Below are 5,751 nucleotides of genomic sequence, written 5' to 3'. Positions count from 1 at the left end.
GATTTGGGTTCAAGTCAGAGGTCAGGTTCAGCGCCAAGGCCGTGGGGGATTTGGGTCCGGGTCTGATCAAAATCCAAGATATTAATTAAGAAAAAAAAATGTTTAAAAAAATATTGAAAGTGATTTTTTTTTAAAAAAAAAAATTTTGATTCTCAATTAAAAAATTGAAAAGTAAAAACAGTTTTATAAAACATGTTTTTGAAAAATATTTTCACTTTTTTAATTTTAAAAACAAAAAACTGATTGAAAAAGTGTTACCAAACGGCACGTAAATTGACTCTAAAGTGAATTTAAAATTCATTTATCAATAATTGAGAGATTTTATTTCTTATATACATCAATTGAGACTTGAAACTATCTTCTCATCATATAACCATTAAATGAATATGGTTACATTAAAAATATAACTATAATAGTTATAATTTTTTATAATCTTCTATAACAGATTACTAACTGGTAAAAATTTAATTTTTACTCAAATTAATTATATACTTTAAATAAATTAATTTTTTAATTAAAATATTTAATAAGATATTTTTTAGACTAATGTTTATAAATATTTTTATTTTTTATTTATAAAGAAATAAATAAAATTATGTTAAGGAGAAAAATATTAATTATTCTTATTTTTATTTAATTTTTAAATTAAATTTAAGTTTTGTGCCTAATGTTTCTATCTGTTGACCGAGGTTTTCGGCAACCAATAAAATATTATAAGTTTATAGAGCTGTAAGAAAATTAGAGAAGGATTTTTACGTAGTTGGGGCGTTAATGAGCCTTAGTCCACGAGTCTATCTTATTTATGGATGTATTTAATACAGAGAATGTATTTGGTGAGTGTTTCACCCTTATAAAATACCGAGAATGTTCTTGGTGAGTATTTACTCTTCTTGCTCTCATGCAACCCAAGATTCTCGACCCCATTTAATGAGCTTTGAGGGGGTATTTATAGTGTTTTTGGTGGGGTGATCCCCAGAACTATTGTACAAGTGTATCTGTAACTATCCATAAAGTTGGACATTTCCAATGAATATACCATGAGTAATGCATGGTCAAATCCCTAGGTGTTGTAGGGCTTTTATGTGGAATGTCCTTATTGTCTTTTGACTGATGTGACTCTTCACAGTGTAGCTGTCGATAGACTTAAATGATCATTACTTTGTAGCTGCTGGTTGGAGGTTGTACCGTCAGACTTTATTGCGTGTAGCAGTCCCAACACGCTTCCTCCCATGCGGCATTAAATGCGACTTGATTGCTCAGGGGAAACCTGACACCTCGCGGAGATGCCTTAGCGTTACTTGGGCTTCCGGGAGCATATGGGGTTCCATATGCCTTCTCTGGGAAGCATGTCCCGGATGCTACTTTATTACATAAGGACTTAGCAAATAGTTTGGATGATAAGTTGCTTGATCCACGTGTCCTTGTCTGGTTGGTCCACATATATTGGGCAAAATCAGGGGCAACACTATCTAATTAAAAAAATAATAATTTTTTTTTATATTTTTAATTAAGTAGTTAAATTAAGCATATAAATTTAAATTTATTTTTTATTATTCACTATTAAATCAAAATTTAATAGAATCGCCTCCTCCCTCTCTCTTGTTTCATCGGCTGTCCACCATCTCTCCCATTCAAGAATTCATGTACACACAGTCTAAATTGGAGAGTTTTTCGACATGCCCGAGACAATGGTATAGACAATAAACTTGAGGACAAGATATTACCGAAGGAGAAGACTATTCTATTGATCTTCTTGATTGATGCAAAAAAATTTCTCATTCCCACATCGTCTTCTTTTGTGAGGGGTTCAAGAGCAGTCGTCTCAGAGTGGTTTGGTTCGGCTCAACGACGTCCTCCGTTTTAGATTTTTGTTTTCATTTATTAATTTACTATTATTAGTTTAATTCCAATTAATGTTTTTATAGGGTTAGAATTATAAGGAGTTCATTCCTTAATTAATTTTAATGTTGTGATCGTGTTTATGTGCTGAAACTAATTTAATTTTTCCATTAATCTTGTCTTTTGACATGGTTCTTTAGTCTTGTTTTTTGACATAGTTTTTTAGTCTTTTCCTTTTAGTTTTTTCTGGTTCGAGTCTTGTCTTTTGGCATGGGTTGTGTAGCTCATAATCATCATGGTGCTATAGTAGAAGCATTCAAGAAGGGGAAGATTGGATGTGATCAACCTGAAATTGTTGAGATAATAGGGCATTAAAGAAGCATTGAGTTGGATTGCAACTCATTCGTGGGATAAAGTCATGTTAGAAACAGATAGCTTGGTGTGTGTCCAAGCGATTCAGAACGGTATTTTATGCTTTCACAATTTGTGTTTTGTAAAACGATCTGCAAATAAGTTAGCTCATTGCTTGGCAAGAGACTTTTGTTTCTCTACAAGTCGTGTGCTTCAGTTGGAGGAATGTTCCTCTGAAGTGAGTTCTATTGTTTTAAACGAATTTATTAATTAATAGAACTTATGGTTTTTATAAAAAAAAAAAAATAATAGATTAATATTTTGAAAATTAATGTTTATAATTAACTTTATTTAGTAATAATTAATAAGTGTTATGTATATTATTTTTAATTAGTAGTTTTTAAAGAATACATATGTGCTATTTTATTATCCAAACAATCCATCGTATCTATTCCAGCGGAATGGATATTATTTTAGATCTTTTCTTTTTGTCGCAAAGAATAATTATCTATCTATGTATATTTTTATCAAGGGATGTTTGTATATGTTTTTTTTTAATATAAAAAATAAAATAAAAATTACAACCATTATTTCACAATAGCATATATATATTTTGATGAATAAGATTGAACTGTTCATTTCTAAATTTACAACCACCAATTTCAACTAATAGCATATATTTACTTACTGTTTATATTTTGCCTGGGACAATTAATTAAACCACTATGTTTAATTTTCTACTTAGTTAACTAACCAAATCATTTAAAAACTTTTTTATTTAATTTTATTTAGGGGAGCTACACACAATAAAAAGGTGGTGAAATTTGTATTCCCAAAATGGTTAATATTAGTGAGAAAGTGATATATACTTGACTCAACTACACTTTAATTTGGAATTCAAAATAAAGAACGTATGTATACTTTTCTTTTTCCTTTATTTATTTTAGAAATACTAATTAAATATAAAGTCTTTTGTAGAAGAGAAGCTCATGTGGTTCAAATTTGAAAGAAAAATCAAAATAAAAAAGAAGCTTATTATAAATGCCAACCGCCCAAAATAATCGAGGCACTCACACTTTCTAAAAGAACAACCATCCATTACCAAACTTTATTTTGTCAACTCAACCAACAGTCCTGATGACACAATCGAAACGCAAGTGCACGTGGATCAATCTCCACCGTTTAGGATCAAATTTACAGCACATAGTCAATTGAACAAGTTTTTTGGTGTCTCACTCAGAATAACAATATACATACGATTACGTTGTTCTAAGATTAAAGACTCGGACCGATCCGGTCTTTAATATCCGGTCCAACGACCCAGTCGTGTATAAATTGTAATAATAATTAATAAAAGGACAATTAAAGACAAATAATATAAAATTAAACAGTTGGCATATACCAGGACGATATGGTAATTTCAAAAATAGCTCACTGTATTCAGATTCGAAATCTTTACACTAGAAAATACAAATTAAAAAAAAATAGATATAATAAATATATTAAATTCTGTTTTCTTTTTTCGCTGTAAAATGTAATGAAAATATACAAAAGACATTTTTTTTTTCAGGGAAGAAATTATGGACCATTAAAAGAAAAAAAGGTGGTGGTAAAAATAGGAAAAATAGAGGGGCAAAACCGTACTTTCAGTAGAAACACAACGGGGTCACCACGGTGGTCACTGGTCACTGTCAAGTGTCAACGGTCGACGGAATCAACGGTTGGGATTAGCTCGACCGAAATCAACGAGCTTTCTCGACCTATTCTTACAAAACGATGCCGCAGTTGATAAATGAGGTTTTCCGGCCACCCTACCTTCGCCGGATTTCCCAATCTCCGGTGGCAAACTTTTCTGGTTCCAGTGCCGGTTAGGGCTAGCTCTGACCAAGGGGCTCAGACAGAAAGCCAAACCCGAAACATTTCGACCGGGACCGGACTTCGTTCGCCTTGCCGATAGGGGCGCCACTACCGGAGTTCTTTTCCATCTCGGCGAAGATTCCGATGAGTGTCCGCTGCCAGAGGGAGATTGATCACCTTCATCACCGTAATCGTAGTCAAAATCAGGAACATCTGCCGGTGACATTCCCCGATCCGTACGTCCTCGCGGACGGCGAGTGCCGAGGGTCTCTTCGGGGAAGAATTGAGCCGGCGAAGGCTTGGTGCTACTTTTACGGCTGGAGAAGATAGCCGAAAACCAGGAAGGAGAAGCCGTCGTCGAAGATGATGAGACCGGGTACGAATCCCGATACGGAACCCTAGGATCCGATTCGAATTTCTCGGATCTGGAACGGAAGAGGTTAGTGAATAGGGAGAACTTGCTCCGTTTCTTCTTGTACGGTATTGAATCCGCCAAAGGGTTACTAGAACTGAAGGTCGGTCCAACCTGAGGAGTACTGTAGAATCGGAGGTGGTGGTGGCGAGGGTGGCGATGATGATGGTGATCTTCTAGCGGACCGTTGAGATGATTCCACGTGGCAGCTCCGTCTGATTTACGTCGAGATACGTAAGGAGATACCGAGCGTGGAAAAGCTAAAGCCGGAGCCGTATTAGTAGACGGGTGAGGAAGAGTATTGGAGTCGGATTTTCTGGGGTCTTGATCGCCGCGGGAGAGAGCTCGAGGCAACTGGGCCTGCTGTTGGGCCTGAGCATGGGCTTGAGCTTGGGCCTGGGCGGCGATTAACGCGAATAATCGTTCCCGGAGACAAGTGGAGCAGACCCCAACGCTACTGCTGAGGTCGGAGATATGTTTCTTACACCTCATTTAACTCAACTACGAGCAGGGGTATTTCAGTAATTTTATATTAATCGGACCGTATCGAATTATTTGGCGCCGTACACGACGGTGTTGGTGGTGGTCGAGCAATTAGTCCAAGGCATTTTCCCTCTTTTTGACCTTGTTTGTAAATAACAAAGAGATCTAACTCTCTCCCCGACGAGTTGCAAAACCAAAGGAAGAAGCTTTGTCTTGTTGTGAGCTTATTTGAGAGAGAGAGTGGGTGAGAGTTTTTATGTGGGAGGGAGTGTGGGTTTGAGCATGCGTGAGTTGGGTTGGGACTAATATTGTGTTATATGCTCATTTTATATCTAATGTTCTTATTAAATTAAGAGAGAGAGAGAGAGAGAGAGAGAGAGAGTCAAAGAATATAAGAAATGGGTGTGGTGTGGTGTGGTGTGGTGTGTTATACTGTTATGTTGTGTATTTAACTTGTTTCGGTCATTTTACTTGGCTTGAAGAGAAAATGATTCATTACAATTTATAGTTTACCAAATCTCATTTTAGAAGCAATTAATAATTTTTTTTTTTTATATTGTTAATGTTAAAATGAATTTTTATTCTATCTATTTGGGTCTTTTTTTTTATTTATTTATTTTTATTGTTAGTTTGGGTTTCACAAATGTTCTTAAGAAAAAGATTATATTTTTGAGTGTTGACTTTAAAGATGTGAGTTGGGTTTTAATCATTAGGTTGATAAATAAGTTTTACAATTATATTTTAATTTTATTCTCACCACTAATCTTCCCACCTTCTATATATATAATATCAATGTTGTTAATAGAGAG

At 34.8% G+C, this 5,751-nt stretch overlaps 1 protein-coding gene across 1 annotated transcript; it reads right to left on the bottom strand.

The window, feature by feature from the left end:
- Positions 1-3,608: 3,608 nt before the first annotated feature.
- LOC115710782 (uncharacterized) lies at positions 3,609-5,525 on the bottom strand. The gene has a single exon (XM_030639133.2). The coding sequence runs from the start codon at positions 4,949-4,951 to the stop codon at positions 3,905-3,907; it is 1,047 nt and encodes a 348-aa protein (XP_030494993.1). The 5' UTR covers positions 4,952-5,525; the 3' UTR covers positions 3,609-3,904.
- Positions 5,526-5,751: the final 226 nt, after the last annotated feature.

The sequence above is a fragment of the Cannabis sativa genome, chromosome X, assembly GCF_029168945.1.
Source record: "Cannabis sativa cultivar Pink pepper isolate KNU-18-1 chromosome X, ASM2916894v1, whole genome shotgun sequence".
Classification (NCBI taxonomy): Eukaryota; Viridiplantae; Streptophyta; class Magnoliopsida; order Rosales; family Cannabaceae; genus Cannabis; species Cannabis sativa.
This window is presented reverse-complemented; position numbering and strand designations above follow the sequence as displayed.

Bases quoted from the DNA above. Each gene is read 5' to 3' on its own strand.
- LOC115710782 (XM_030639133.2), bottom strand. From the start codon at position 4,951: ATGAGGTGTAAGAAACATATCTCCGACCTCAGCAGTAGCGTTGGGGTC.